The sequence below is a fragment of the Parasteatoda tepidariorum genome, chromosome 1 (genome assembly GCF_982258835.1).
Source record: "Parasteatoda tepidariorum strain Cologne lab strain chromosome 1, Ptep-v5.0, whole genome shotgun sequence".
Classification (NCBI taxonomy): domain Eukaryota; kingdom Metazoa; phylum Arthropoda; class Arachnida; order Araneae; family Theridiidae; genus Parasteatoda; species Parasteatoda tepidariorum.
In genome coordinates, this window is record NC_141755.1 from 37,622,374 (window position 1) to 37,637,209 (window position 14,836).

The 14,836-nt window shown below is 28.8% G+C and overlaps 1 protein-coding gene and 1 long non-coding RNA gene across 2 annotated transcripts in view; one reads left to right on the forward strand and one right to left on the reverse strand.

The window, feature by feature from the left end:
• Window positions 1-6,577: 6,577 nt before the first annotated feature.
• LOC107436539 (mid1-interacting protein 1-B) lies at window positions 6,578-9,697 on the reverse strand. The gene has a single exon (XM_043046220.3). It carries the CDS (start codon window positions 9,377-9,379, stop codon window positions 8,567-8,569), a length of 813 nt encoding a protein of 270 aa, XP_042902154.2. The 5' UTR covers window positions 9,380-9,697; the 3' UTR covers window positions 6,578-8,566.
• A 3,015-nt stretch (window positions 9,698-12,712) lies between these two features.
• LOC139425380 (uncharacterized) overlaps window positions 12,713-14,836 on the forward strand; it is a 46,245-nt gene continuing 44,121 nt past the window's right edge. Inside the window, exon 1 of the long non-coding RNA XR_011636619.2 lies at window positions 12,713-13,394. This is a non-coding gene — a long non-coding RNA (uncharacterized LOC139425380). The remainder of the gene's footprint in view (window positions 13,395-14,836) is intronic.

The window sequence follows — 14,836 nt, forward strand, 5'->3', positions numbered from 1 at the left end:
TAGTTACAGGTATTCGTACAGCAGTAGACAAAACATGAAACATTGTCGCAAAATTTTGGACACTTAGCCTTGTTATTAGTTTTTTTTTCCATATGCCACTAGTGATATGCAGTTGATCAAGGCTGGGTTAAAACCTGGTTTCATTTTCTATGTTTTTACTGACTGAGGAAATAAAAACAACAAAAGGAATAAAAAAATAATAAAAGTAGGAGAGAATATGGAAACAAAGCACATACATTTTACTAAAATGTAGTAATACATAGAGTAAAATTTTTTTAAAAAAAATTAAAGGTTAGTAGGGATAGTTATAGTAGGAATATTTCCATGATAGTTTTCGACTAAAAAAAATATATAATAAGAGAAAACCACAGTAAAAAAAAACTATGTTTTTTCTTTCAAAGTCTTGTTATTAGTTTTTAATTATTAGTTATTATTAGTTTAACAAACTGTTAATGAAAATTTTGTTTAATTAAATAAAATAATAAACTTATCAGCTTAATTTACTTTATCATTTTTAATAATTCACGCATCACGCTACACGAAATAAAGGGGACAAAATGGAGAATAAATTAAAAATCTTAAGCATGTAAATAAAATTCAAATTAAATATTTTAATTCAATTTTCAATACCTCACCATGATTATTACGTTTGTAATTTTAATATAGAAATGCTTTCAAGGTCTGTTTATTTTATGAATTTTTCTTAGTCATTGTTTTGCATATTCTTTCTTATTATTTATTTTTCTAATTAAGCTCATAATCAAACATACCATTTCTAATTTAAATAACGCTTCTGCCCGGCTACCGGTAACATAGGTGCCTGTGGAGGAGTAGGCAAAGTGTCGCACTAAATACAATGTCCGCTTACCACATCCTACCACTTTAAACAACCAAAACTTGATCAACCAAATTTTTCATAGCCTGGAAGAGATCTATCTACAAGAACCTTAAGTTGAAACAGAAGGCAACCAACGTAATTAATTTTCTAGAAGAATACGAAAGACTGAATTAATTTTCAAGAAAAAAATAACAAAATAATGCAATGGTGAGCTCCAACCCTACTAACTAAACTTGACCAATTAGCCCTGTATCAGTCAATAACAGATTTCAGTACATAGGATGTTATCTAGAGGAAATTCTGGAAGTACATACCAGGAAACAATACTAAGGATCGGTTTGAAGCAAAAATGTCCCTAGGTAAAGTGTGGTTTTAATAATGGATTGCCCTAAGCTGTTCATTTACATATCATTAAAGTTTTATTTATTCATTCATTTTTGTAAAATAAATGTTTTTATCTTCTTGAAAATTTTTATGTTTTCTTCATTCCAACCTAGTAGTGTTTCTGTGATTATTGTAAATAAAAATAAATTAAAATAAGAACTAAAGAGTGTATATAACCGCAAAGGAAAAAAAAAGGAATTTAAGCCACTTACATTATACATTTTAATAAAAGCAAATTGTAAAATTATACCAATTAAATTCAAATAAAAAGATCAGAGTTGAGTAGAAATTTCCGTTATTCTTAAAATTAATTTATTGAAAATATAACCAACACACCATTTCTTGATTAGGTGTAAAAAAATTTTACATTCATATTTTTTAAAAGAAATGTATTAAATATAATGTGGAACCAGTGTTCACATTATTTAAATCACAATCCAAATCACCAGGGTCTTTTTTAAAAAAAAAAAAATGGCGCTATTTTTTTGTTCAACATAATTAATAATTACATTTATTCAGCACTAAAGCAAGTATCAGAAGCACAGAATATCTCCTCCCTGTGCGAATGCTGGTAAGTCTTATTGTGTTGAAAGGAGTTTTGGACAGGTTACATGGAAGTATCACATTATTTGCATTGTTGTTTTATTTTCTTTATAAGCTCAGCACAAATATGCTATTTGTTGTTTGGAAAGTAACTTAATTCCATACAATTTGGAAATTATTACAGTACAATAAAGATGATACAAAAAAAAAAAAAAAAAAACATGCTTTTATATGCCTTTATTCCAAAAACTTTCAAGTCCGGAAGAAAATTAAGATAATTTTGTTTTTGCAAGGACATAAATGAACAATTTAGGGGTACTTCCAATTTTTTAACCTTTTTTAAATGAAAATACGAATGACAAGTTTTCGATCTCCAAAGATACAGAACACTACATTTCATTTTTTGTACAGCCCCAATAACTTTTTTTTCCCAACATTGTTGGACAAGACTAAATTAAACTTAGGAAGAAAAAAAAAATCCTTACAGATCTCAAGGAAATATTTAAAAAAAATTTACTGGCCGGGATTATCTAGAAATGGAGAGTGATGCAATTTTTGGACTCTCAGGATCATTTCAAAATGTTCTATATGCTGAGAAAATATATTGTATGAATTTGTATAGGCGTACCCTTACCAAACTTTTTTTATATCTATCTATGGTGGATGAGTAATGAACTTGTCTGCAGAGAAATTTCCCATAAGGATGCAGATAAATGAAAAATTGCAAAAATATTTTTAAATATAGGGTAACACAATTTAACCCTTTAATTTTTTTCAGAATTTAGTGAAGTTAGGACAATAATTTAAGTGTAAAACAGTTTTTCAGTGGAATAAGAATCCAGGAAACAATCAGAGTCCATTAAAACAACTTTATTGTTTCCATTTAAATAAATACTTTAATTTTAAGATTATTAGTCTTTCTTTAATAAAATTTATAATTCCAAAATTTTCACTCTGACTGTGTGCCAGCTTACTAAAATATTTAATTCATCACATTTCATAAACTGTATTAACATGACGGTGCAAGAATAGTTATGGTTTTTAAATTTGATTGAAATTTTTAATTACTTATTATATTTTATAACTCTCAATTACATAATTTTGAAAATAATTAGAAATAATGAATATGGTGCACAAGTCGACTTTCCAAAACCCTAAAATTTTTTGAAAATTAGGATATTGAGTTACACACCAGTAATAAACTCTGACATTCGTTGATCATAAAATATTGAAGAAAAATGTATATATCAATTTGCCCCTTTCTAAAATTATTTTTATCATGTTATTTTAAATTTGCCATTCTAAATTTTTTGTCATATTTTTAATACACACTAAGTTTTTTTTTAAACAGTACTTTAAATTACATTTGAGAAAAAAAAAAGAATAGTGTAATAATTTATTTAAGATTATTTCAAAAATGTAACAGTGGAAATTTTTAAAAAATTCCATAAATCTCTAAATTTAAAGATTCCAAAATATCAGTGTCGGATTCAATAAAGTTAGCACAGTTATCATAAGCTTTCCTCTCAACAATAGAATCTATTCCAGCATCATCGGCTGAGATCTACAAAAATTACTGTTGAAACTCATCTCACGAAATCATAACTCCACACATTCTAAAAACCATTTAAATCAACATTTTGTCAAGAGTCTATTATCATTCAGCACATGGAATAGTGGAAATAGAGTAGTATAATAGGAGTAGTGGAAATATTTCCAATTTTTGTATTAGTTTTTCTCTTTCTATCAACCATTCAGTTCAAGATGATTCAATATTATCAACGAAGGTATTTTTTTTATTCCCCTTTCTCAGAAGTCGACTTATACAATTGATTTATCAGAAATTTGCTATCTCGTGTCTTATACACTTCCTTTCCTTTGTAAAATTATCAAAAAATTAATAACCGTTACAGTGATAAATAGCTTTAGTTGCTAAAAGACTCTTTTAATGATAAAAATGATCTTCCCAAGCTGTTGACAAAAGTAAATGAGATGCTGGTAACACCAATGTATTGGTACCAGCACCAAAATAATCGCCAAGTACAGATATTAAAACATCCCCTTCAATGTAAAAAAGAAAACAAATATAAGCTTTGTTTTGATTCAGAAAAAATATAAAGTTGATCAAAATTATTATTTAACAACACATTACTCAACTTGAAAATCTGTATCTTGAATTTTATGCAATTAAATAATCTACTCGTGTTTCTTAAAATCATTGCCAAATTAGCTGCTTCATAAAAAAAAATCTTAAAATCAAACTTTTAACAGTCAATTAAAATAGATCAAAAAATTAGATTTGTTTAAGATTCTGTTGACTAATGGTAGGGGAGATTTCCGTATCCTGATCTGTGGCAGAATAATAGCAGTTTTGGAAACTTCAATGCAAACATCACATAAAGGGACCAACTCTAAAGGTATAATTTGTAGCCACTGCCGGGTAAATATCTACATGTTTTTTTAAAACAAAAATGTGCAAGTTTAAAATTTATTTGGCACCTTGGCGATTGTAGTTGTCGTGACAGATCACAATACGGAAATACCCCCTAATGGTTAATATGTATTTTCCATTACAGTCTAATAACATTAATAGATCTATATATCTAATTTAAATTGAATGCAACAATTTCGCTCATAGTAAATGATTTTTCGAACAATTCAAACATATATGTTATAGTATTGACACTATACTTTTTAAACCTTGATTATAAATTTACTGATAAATGCATAAAAATTCAATTATTTAATTGATGTCAACATCATTATCAATATACTTATTCATTCAACAATTAATAATGCTAAATTATATAAGGACATTTTTAAAAGTAACAAATTATTCTACGATAATGGAAAATATAAAAACTTTGAATGTTCCCTTTCATTTTTTTCAGAATAAAGAGTGCATTATTTTTTGAATGATTTTGCTAAAAACATTAATCTGACTGTTAAAATGATAAATAGCTCACATATTAAAAAAAAATTTAAACTTTTAAAAAATTCTCCGATTTTGCAAAACTTTTTTCATTATCAGAAAGACATTAAAATGAATGATTTCTCAATTTTAACATTTCTAAGAGCCCAAACAAAGCAGTATTGTATTAACTTTTTATATATTAAACCAGGGGTCCCCAACCTTTTTGTACCTAAGAGTAAATACCAGAATATCGGTTGAATGGCGGGCACCACTTATTTTTTTAAGATAAATTTATAGTTGGTAGACATAGGTAACAATACAAACACTACATATACTTAACACACAAAACTTACACACAAAACTTAATTTTAAAAATTAATTTATCATATGAATATAATTAGTAATAATATTCTTGTGTAAAATAAATGATTACTGAATTGCTTGCAAAACATACGAAGTATTAAAACTATTTATAAAATACAGTCAATGTGATCTTTGTCATTGCATTTCACTGGCTATCGCTTCATAATTGGGAGAACATGATGAAATTCCTACTTGCAAGCAATCGTCAAGGTGTTCATCTGTAAATCGGGATCTATATTTTGAATTCATTGTCGAAAGCAATGATTCCCAAACGTATGTAAAACCACAAAACTAGTTTTCTTTATATGTTGCTCTTTTTAAGAATGGAAAATTATTTCTGTCAACTATAATCCAGAATTTCTCATCTGATATAATCGATTTGAGGATAATGTCATTCCGAAGATCCAAAATTTCTATCTCCACTTCTTCTCGCCTAACTTGAAGACATTCTGAAATGCATGTTGCTATTTTGGTTACGTATATTTGATGGTAAAAGGATTTACAGAAAAGGTGACCATAGGCTCGATGATATTAAATTGTTAAAAGCGATTTTCAAATTGATCTTGAAGCAATTGGAGGTTGATGACAAATGTTAACAAGACAGATTCAATGTCACCTATCATTTTTTTCATGTTTGGAAAATGCAAAAGAGACTTTATTTTCAAATGTGATATCCAGAAAACTAACTTCGTTCTGAACGAGTGTATAGCCTTCTAATTCTTGCTATAATATTTGTCTTTTCCCTGCAGCTCCAAGTTTAAATTATTTAGTTTTTCAATTAGGTCTGTTACGAAAGACAAATCTCCTAGCCAGAGAGAATCTGTTAGTTCTAAAAATATTTGATTTTTGGCTGCAAGATAATTTCTTATTTCTTCGATTAAATGTATAAATCTATCAAGCACTTTGCCTTGACTGAGTCAGCGTACTTCAGTATGTAAAATGAAGTCAGCATCAGCAGGATTTTGTAACAGTGCCTTGAAAAGTCGAAGTTGCAAAGGAGCTGCTAGAATTAAGTTAACTATTTCGATAATTATCATTACGTGTAACAATTGTAGTAATTAACCGCATTAATTTTTGCATATGGGAAAATGGAAAACTGAAATATTGTATTTTATCGTTGGGTACAAGCAGCGGGCGCACCTAGACCGATCGACGGGCGCCATGGTGCCCGCGGGCATAGGGTTGGGGATCCCTGTATTAAACTATATATACACATAAACTGTAGATTTCAATAATTAGAATCATAAGGTAAAGACTTAACCTAAAAGTAAAAAATAAAGATGACCAGCTCACAACTTTAACAAAAAAAAATTACATTAATTTAAGGAAAAAAAAAAGTTTCATAAGTCGCCAGAGCCTTCGAAGAACGCTTAACACAAACCTTTTGTGTTAAAACTCCACTTTAAGTTTAATTTATAGTTAGATATTATGATAGACTATAATTGTAACAACAATAGAAAATATGAGTATATGTCATCAATATTTAGAATAGGTAAACTTTAAAAAAATAGACTAATAAAAAATCAACAACTACGTAAACAACAGCTTAAATTTTATTAGTTAGACCATCAAAGATTTACAGACATCTTTAAATACTAACAACTCCAGAATGCAGAATCATTATCTTTGGTTGATTTATAGTTTGGCATGCAAGTGCCTAAAGCAGAATATTTTAGTTACATTACTAAGTAATTAGTTACAAAATGATGGCGTATAATGAATATATACAAAGTATCTATTGAAAGAAAAGAAATACAAAATTCTTATGAAATAAAACATTAAATAAGGTTGATGAAATTTAATAACTAAAATGAATGCCCATTTAATTTATTAAATAGAACATAAGTACGAAATAAGTCTTAATGGACAATATAAATCAAAAAATGAGTCAATAAAATTTTTTAAACTTAAAACATTTCATAAATAATTAAAGTTATATTAACAAATTTTCACCAGGTTAATTTTTGATATTAAGAGAATAATATAGATCCCAAATAAATTTAAGCTTGTCAAAACAACATAAAAAAAAAGATAAACTTTAAATCTTTTTGTATGGTTAAGAAACAATTTTATATTAATACAGTAACTATTCTAGATTTAAAGAAGAATGAATGCATAATAAACTCATTCATAATATCCTAAAAAACATTAAGTATTACATCTTTGCTATAAAAAGATAAATCTCTTTAAAAAACCAACAATTACTAAAATATTTTTAAATTAATCAGTTTTAATGTTCGAAAATAACATGCTGCGTAAGAATATTTTTTTATAAATCTTGATTAAAGCCATTGAATGAAATACATTAACTTTATAAAATATTCACATAAAAATTTTAAAAGCCTAATAACAAAAGGTTTTTTTACTTTTTATTAAAAAAAAAAGAGGGAAAGTTTTTAGAATAACAATTAGAGAAAAACTTTCATGTTTCTTATGAATTTTAACTTTTAAAAATGGAACTAGTGTTAGAAGTGCATTTAATGCTATATCGACTTTTCCAACATTTAATTAAAAAACTTGTTCCGATAATTGTAAACTTTAAAATTAAAATCTATATATTAAAAACAAGATTATTGTAATAGTACATAATCTGAGATTAATAATTATAAAGTCTAATTATCGTATCGAAATTTTCATTTCATAATATGACTTTTTAATTAAAATATAATTTTCAAATCAATTTTTACAAACGTTGCACTTTGTTGAAATTTAGTACATTTTAATTCCACGAAAGAGTTTTGCAATATTTGCTTGAAAATTTTTGATATTAGCATTCTTTCAGTTAAAAATGTTAAATCCATAAAACTTATGAAAACTATGTTATTAATTTAATTGAAAAAGAGGTTAGAGATTAAAAAGTTAAGTGGCTGTTGCTATGATATGCAGTACATTATGAATTCTTCTCAGTTTATGTTAAATAAAAGTAAATAAACATACAAATATGAATAGCAAGGAATGTGAGAAGAAATTTATGCATAAATAAGACTAGGAACTTGATTTAGAAAAGTGGAAACGGGGTTGCAGCTATATACCACACCGAAATTCCTACATCTTGTACATAAATATACAGAAATTGCAATAAATAATGACTAAAGATTTAAATACAAAATTTGAAATAAGCAAAACTACAGAAAAAGTTTTAAATTCTTCAATGAGAATATATTGTCACCATTAATTTGAAATATGGAAATGCAAGATATTTCAACACCGGGTAAAGATATTTTTCTTTGGGATTGCTAATTCTTATCCTTGGAAAACAAATTTGAAAAAAGAATGAGCTTATGAGAAGTTAATTTTTTCGCTTTATACCAAGGATACATTGACAGGAAACTAAATTAAGTTTTGTTGAACATAACCTAAAGCCAGAGATCACATCATTAAAGCCACTTACGAAGTTCTGAATAAGCTGCAAGAAATAGCATCACAAGTTTCTTGTTGATCTGCATTTCATCTTGCAAAATATTTTAACGTTTCAAAAATTGTCTTTTTTCTTTACTTACATTTGAACTACACTAGAACATAGGTTACGCAGAGGCTGCTTCGATTTCCTCCTGGTACCTGGAAGACAAATAGTCTGCTGAATCTGCTAATTCATTCAAAATTGTGTGCAGTCCTAGAAGGTGATGCCGAAAAGCAGTAGCTAGGTGATTACCAGGAGGAACTGATGATTGATCTTCAATACTGTCCCGATCAGTCACAACACTTTCAATATCACTGTCAGTTTCTTGATCTGAGGGAAAACCTGTGCTACCCAAACTGTCATCTGATGGCTGACGGATATGTTTCATAACTCTACTGCTGTTACTGGGAGATGATCTACCACTGCAAGGAAGGGATACTTCAGGGGTAGCCAACGAAGTAGGTCCCCACAAAAGTTCAGTTTTCACTTCTTTTAACATGGTGTAGAATCTATATACATCTGCGTTATTAAGGCCAGACGGTAAGCATTTAGAAAATTTACTATTTTCGTTGCTTACTTCCATATCCTGTAATCGAGAAGGCACCAAGACTGTTGAATCCATGTTGTTTATGGCTTTCACAAATCGGTCCATAGCGCTAAGAACTGACTGTTGAGAACAAGTAAAAGAATCATCTCCCCGACTTGGCCGGCTAGTACGACGTGTGGGGCGGTTTAAATTCATCTCGTATCTACTGGATTCCTTTAACATTAAAGAAGACTTAGCTTCGGATGATTCGATAGAAGCCGCACCGCTCTTTATAGTCATGCACGTTGATTGAGAATTAATTCCACTGTGTCCTGCGTCTGACACTCGTCGAGATTTTTGTTGAGGTGGCTTCACAAATCCAGCATATGACAATCGCCTAGGGCGTTCCATAACAGTACGAATTACTGGTTTTTAAAACGTGTAGTTAGCCTTAGGCGAAGTTAGCCGTTTTCCTAGGCAGTAAAGAAGGAAGTACGTCACGAATCGTATCATGTAATCTCGAACTCAAACTTTGATATTATTGTCGGCGAAGCAGTTTTTCACAAGGATAACATTTAAAATAACAAATAAATGGCATTTCTTAGATTCATAACTTTCTTAATATTAATTTTTAATAATATAAACTAATTAATGTTTAATTAATAAATAATAAATACGCAAATAAAACTGAGCACCCCACACGACATTGGGATGGTCTATATCCGCTTCATGACATCGCTCCATGATCAGGTGAGAAGCCGACTGTTTGATTGGTTAGATTCTTCGAGTAGAACCACGCCTACATATGCCGGCGGGCACGTGTTTGCTGAGTGGTCCCACTGCTGGATGAGATGAAATATTCCTAACTGATGATGATCATTTTTATCTCTTTTTTTACTCTTGGGAGGTATGAGAATGACGGTTTCGTTTTGGAGAGATCTAAAATATTTTTCCAATTCATAATTAAATTCACAACATAAATTTTTTTTTTTTCTTCTCCCCCTTAGTAAAAACAGCGAATCATTTATACTTCATAAAGATGCCAATATGGAAATTTAAAATTTATGAAATAACAATTATTATACATTGTTAGTAATTCTAGAAATAAACTTTTTCCACAAATAGATAAATAAAATAAAAAACTTGAAGTTTCTGGAAACAGCTTTATCGATCGATATATTTTCAAACAGAAACAGCGCCAAATGGGCGGTAAATTCAGATTTTGAAGAAATAGTATTTTTCTCATTTTGGTAAGTTAGGCGAGATTTAATTTGATTTTTATGATAGATTTATCTAGGCTCTTTATTTTTCACGAGTAAATAGAGTTTTCAAGATGTTTTTTGTTTATTATTACAATTTTTGAATTTTTATGCACTTTTATTTTTTTTTATCCATTTTTTCACTTTAATTTTTTGTTTCATTATTTAAATTTTTTATCCATTTTTTCTTTAATTTTTTATTTTAGCGTTTTAAATTTTTTTTTATGCAGTCTTTCCATTTTTATAAATTTTTTATTTTTCAAAGGAAAGAAAAATAATTTATCTATTTCCTCTTTTATTTATTCTGAGCACTAATAACAATTTAAGTTACAGAGTTTTCGACGATGCTTTATTCGGAAAAAGTAGGCGGTAAAAGATATAAGATTTCTCATACTTCCGAACCACTGAAATTTGATGTATGATTTTTATTCTTCTTTTCAGTAAACTGACAAAATTGACTTAAATTTCTTAGTAATTTAGGTACTGAATGAAAAGGGAATTTAGTTAATTATTTGGTACTTACGTATTATCCTATCGACCATTTTCGCCAACATCGCGCCAAAGTCATTTTGGTGTCTTTCAGATTTATTTTAGTATAGTATTTGATTATAAAGAAATTGACAACTTATTGCTTTCAAAAATGAGATATTATTTAAAGATATATAATTTCAAAATTTATCTTCAGATTTGGAGAAAATGGTTCACGGGATAATAAGTAAATATCATTTATTTTAAATAAAAACAAACTTTTTGGGATATTTCTTTTATTCAATTCTCTTGCATTACAACTATGGTTTTTTATATTATTTTATTGGTGAATAAATGTCGGAAACTTATTTTTAAGCAACTTATTTAGTAAGCATATTTACTCACTTCAAAGTTGTTAATTTTGTTACAATATGTTTTCATTCAACAGTCACCCACCGAATATTAACACTTCATATCGCTAATTGCAATAAAAAAAAAAGTAAAGTTTCATATTTCCGTAACAATTAATTTTGTCAACCACGAGTTGGGTCATAGAAGTTAAGTCTTCACATTTTCGCGAAAATATATAGGAATCGACAATTTGGCCAGCGTTATGCTTCAAAGCTCTATCCTTATTATATAGCCTACATTTTTAGAAGCCTTGTCAAAAATGATGTCAAAATGATAGCGGTGGTACAATAACCAAACTATTACAGATTATAAATAAGTAATATGTAAGCAAAAAAACACATAAACGTTTTATTTTATAAATCGTCGTCCCAGTTTTGAGTTTAGGCTACCAATGCTCAACTCCGTAGTCTTGTAATTTTGAACTCAATCCATAAGACCAGGAAACTTCTGGATCAATATCCCTCTAGGGCCGGGATAGCATGGTTGGTACGGCACTGAGTCCATGTCCAAGAGATCGTAACTTCGATCCCTGCCCGTCGAAGACTCCCCGTGTAGTAAAAGGTGACTGGTGCACGTTGAATGAATCGGGTCTCAAAGTCCTCCATGCCCACCTAACACATAAACGTTGTTTGAATTCGATAAATCACTTTTGAGGAAAAGTACCAGAACTAATTTGATTGTCAGGTGAAATTTAGAGATATTTTTAATATTCGCCTCATCAATCTAATAGATTTTGACATTTTTAATCTTACTTCCATTCAAAGTTAATTGTCTGCTTCTTATAGCTTTTTTTTATAGCTTATGTATTAATTTGTGACCCCCTATGTGTATGCAGGTTGTTTTTGAAATCATAAACTTTAATCACTTATTTTTAGAATCCTTAAATTATTTTTGTTTAAAAATAAAATTGAAAAGAAGTACACACATTATAAGGTACGCTGACAGACATTCAGGCGTGAAAAAAAAATTAATAGAAACCTGCCGAAACATAAATGAGGAGGGCGAGATTAAAAACATCAAAAGACTTGATTTGCTTACACAATTAAGAGTGAAAAAGTGAGTATTAGAAGAACTTTCGATATTCATTTAGCAAACAAACTGGTTTTTATCGTTTTAAATTTCGCCTTACTCAAAATTTAACACCAAGTAACCGCTAACTTAGAGTAAAAAGTAAAGTAACACTTATTAATTAACATTAACTAATGTAAAATTTTAATAATGTTTTCTTTAAACATTAATTTGTATCTCTTAATGTGTATATATGCTTGAATTTATTTTTAACTTGGATTTTAAAACTATACAATAAGGCGAGTTAGTACAGAATACGCTGTAAATAAATATATACACTGCAGAGTTTTCTTACGATTTTAAAGGGGAAAAAAATCTTTTTAATTTTACATTAAAACAAACTCTTACTAGGAAATGTTTTTAATTTTTTTTGTATGCACACTAATTACATTCAGACCTTTAGCGTCTGAAATAAAATCAGACTTTCCTGCCACAATACTCATTAAAAAAGAATTGGTGAATGCTTACTAAATATATCATCATAATTAATTTTCGTCATAAAGATAAAAGTCGAATTTTTTTTTCCAATAAGGAAAGATCATGCATTACTTAAAACAGAGAAGAAAAAAATTAAATAAAAACCTTGACGTAAATTAAAGCAGACGATTATTAATTTTTGTTGTCATTTCTGTAGAATTAAAATCTTTACGTCACTTCAGCTGGGTTAATCTTCTTTAGGTGTTATTCAGTTTTTCGACTTTTCCCCATTTGAAAGGTGAAATAATTTTTCTGAGAATGATTGATGTGTAGTATTTATGAAGATAATATTTAAGATTCCTCTTTAAGAGGGTTTTACGTCAGTGACGTAAAAATGAAGCAGTCAGCTTTAGAAATGTAATGAAGGTTTATTTTTCGTTTGAATGAAGTATATAATTTCAAATGTGTGTTTGTTTTATTTCTTTCCCATTAAAAATCCTTTTTTTCGTTTTATTCTTCTTAAATCCCTACACCTTTAAATCTTTTTTCTCCCTCCCCTCCTCTTTAAATCTTATCCCTCTTGAAATATATTGCTGTTTCACATTAGTGTTTATTTCGGAATAATATATTGAAATTTTCAGGTTCAATTTGATTTGAATCTAAAATTTAGTGTTTTTAGAGTCGGAAGCGGCTATACTGCGTCAAACACAAACAGCATATCATTCTCATGGTAACGAAACTATGCTGAGTCTTAAACTCCGTCTGACGCAGATATAAAATAGGGAAGAACCAAATAAAATGAGGTAATATCAGCACTTTGTAATCTTGGAGTTCAAGTTTATCGAATGAAGATTAACCCCATAGAATACTTATGGTTTATAATGATTATTTCTTTTTAGCTTAGTTTGCTAATCATTGTGTTTTATTATAGTAAATAATAATATAGAATCACTACAAAGTTTATGAATAGGTAAGTTTTTGCCTTATGTAAAAATAAATAAAAACTCTACTAAATTATTGTTTTGAGGAAATACGTTTCTTCTTTCATCCGCCTAAAATTGTTAAATCGTTATTTGCTTGTATCAATAATTTTAATCCCCGTAACCCATAATCGCCCTGTAAATTTCTACCCTTCAGGAGTTCCCTTGTCTTCTGGATTGGGTTCAAAATTACAAGTCTACGGAGTTGAACATTAGTAGTCGTAAACCCAAAATTGGGTCGGCTGTTCAACAACGGTTATAAATTTATAAAATAAACTATCGGCTGGCGCTGACGTCATAGGTCACATGTGTGAGTGTTCGTGATCTTCTTCTTGAAGTGCAAATACCCTCTTAAAGCGTATCTCTAAAAATTTGAAAAATGAATCTCAACAAGAACTAATAAATAATATATTAAGACTTGGGAATAGGTATTTTAGGCAATGCACATATATTTGTAAAATAGGTTTTCATTTCCATAGCTCCTATAACTGCAATACAAAGAGTATTTAATACCACATTTAATTAAGCATCACTGGCATCAATAATATCGGTGATTTTTTTACAGCCTTCGAAAGAAGTACCGACTTTAGTTAGTAAAATTTAATTATTAAAATATTAGTGCCGTTAGTAATTATTTTCGGGAATTATAATTAATAAATTTTGCTGAAAGATATAATTAAAACAAAAGAGCTTTGTATTAAAATGCTACATTAATGGAGAAAAGGTTCTTCGTATATAAGAACTGTAAAATATTGCCATATTGCTATTGACGCCAAATATATTTTATTTTGGTAATAGGTACAGATTGAAATAAAAAAATAAGTTCAGTGATAAAATGCTAAATTAAGGAAGAAGAAGTACTTGGGGAACCATAAAAAATTACTGTATTTATTTTCTGCAACAAATGGTGCTTAATTAATTTTGTTTACATATATTACTGGTATTAAGTTAATTGGTGTTTTTGATCAGGACTAAAAAGTGGTGATAAAGTGGTACAATGGAAAAAAGATTTTCTACGACTCACCGAAATCTTTTGTTTCGGAGAGATTGCATTATGCTAAATAATATTGATACTACTGGTAATATCTTAACTGGTGTTTTCGATTGGTACTAAAAAGCGGTGCCAAAGACAATTACTATAGGTACCGATTTTCTACGACTCACCGAAATCTTTTGTTTCGGAGAGATTGCATTATGCTAAATAATATTGATATTACTGGCAATATCTTAATTGGTGTTTTCGATTGGTACTAAAAAGCGATGGC